Raw genomic sequence first — 1,727 nt, 5'->3', positions numbered from 1 at the left:
GCGAAAGAGGAGGAGGAAGAGGAGGAGGAGGAAGAGGAGGAGGAGGCGAAAGAGGAGGAGGAAGAGGAGGAGGAGGAGGAGGCGAAAGAGGAGGAGGAGGAATTAGTAGAATCTTTAATGCCAAGTAAAATTAAATTGGTATGAACAAATAAGGATAATGATAAAGCAGAGATTATCAGATTTATAGAGAATTAAAGAATAGCTCACTTATTTCAACCAAATCTTCTTCTTGAGTTTTTCTTAAATTACTTATCACATTTTCAATATGTTTCATGCTAACATATCCAGACTGGTCGCTGTCCCACATCTCAAACAAACTGTTGGAAATTGCTTTTAACTTCTTCTGTTGCACTTCTTGTTTGATCTGTGTTGAAGTTTAAACAAATATTGAAACAAATAAAAATAACTGATTGAAGATTTACTATATGTTGTCATTGTAAAGCAAAATACCAACACACACAGAACAACACATACACATCCATCAACACACACTTCTAACAAAGTTTATTGCTCTGTATAAATAAATATTTCATCTTCATCATCTCTCTGTTCATGCCTCTGTTTATGCCCCCTCACTCTTACTATTCTCTGTCTTAACTGACATAAATCTTCAAGTCTAGAGTCTACTTTGAGTAGTTATATGAGATCTTTGAGTAGTTATATGAGATCCAGAGACTTTGGCATGATTGCAGTGCAAGATATGGGTAAATGGTTTCAAGTTCAAATATTACTACAGCCACTTTGACATGCTACTGACTTAGCTACATTGACTATTTGCATCAATTTTTCGTACAAACTCAGGAATCATTTCCACAGTACAACTGGATGGGTTAGCGAAAGGGAGAGCATTTAACTAGAGAAGCAAAATATATGTAAAAAAAAAACAATAATATAACAACATCAAAAATAGAATAAAAGTGAAAATAATAAAGTACAATACAAGTAAAAATAAAAAAATGGAATTTCAGTTCAAGAAATTAGTTGAAAGCTGCATAAAAAAAGAATTATGTCTAAATTCATTGTTAACTTTCAGAAATTCTGCCTGAAACAATCTTCTATAGAGATGCCTAATTCACCATCATCATTATTATCACCATCGCTACCACTGGTACCACTATTACTGCCACTACTGCCACAGCCACCACATGGTTTTTGGCTACCTTTGGCAAAGTTTGCTTTGTTGCAAGCATTCAGACTAAACACCACACACCACCAGTTTCCCTCCCCTCATTCATATCTTTCTTGCAAATATTAATCTTTTCAGGTTAAGCATCAGTCACATCAAAATTCACAGGTTTAGGAGGACCTGTAAAGGTTATGAGCACCACCTCATCTCCCTGGATAAATTTATTGGACCCCCCCCCAAAAAAAAAAATAGTATATCTAAACTTTTAGCATTCAAACATCAAATTTAAGTTATCTTAAAGACAGTACAATCATCATCATCATCATTAAACATCCGTTTTCTATGTTGGCTTGAGTTGGGCAGTTTGACAGGAGTGGACAAGCTCCAATATCTGCTTTGGTAAGGTTTCAATGGCTGGATAGTTCCTTCCCAAGTCATATAAACTCATAGGGCCAGTTTCCTGGTTTCTGTGGCATATATATTCCCCCTAGATGGGATGCCGGTCCATCAAGGATTACTTGTTTTTGCTAGCAACATGAAATGAAGTATTTCGTTCAAGAACACAATGTGTCACCTGGTCCAAGAATCAAAATCACAATCT

At 35.8% G+C, this 1,727-nt stretch overlaps 1 protein-coding gene across 1 annotated transcript in view; it reads right to left on the bottom strand.

Moving 5' to 3' along the window:
* LOC106877388 (EF-hand calcium-binding domain-containing protein 5) overlaps positions 1-1,727 on the bottom strand; it is a 207,420-nt gene that overhangs the window by 74,200 nt on the left and 131,493 nt on the right. Inside the window, exon 13 of the mRNA XM_052976829.1 lies at positions 208-364. Coding sequence (XP_052832789.1) covers positions 208-364 — 157 coding nt within the window. The remainder of the gene's footprint in view (positions 1-207; positions 365-1,727) is intronic.

This window comes from Octopus bimaculoides, chromosome 25 (genome assembly GCF_001194135.2).
Source record: "Octopus bimaculoides isolate UCB-OBI-ISO-001 chromosome 25, ASM119413v2, whole genome shotgun sequence".
Taxonomy (NCBI): domain Eukaryota; kingdom Metazoa; phylum Mollusca; class Cephalopoda; order Octopoda; family Octopodidae; genus Octopus; species Octopus bimaculoides.
Note: the sequence above shows the minus strand (reverse complement) of the source record. Positions and strands in the feature narration are given on the sequence as shown.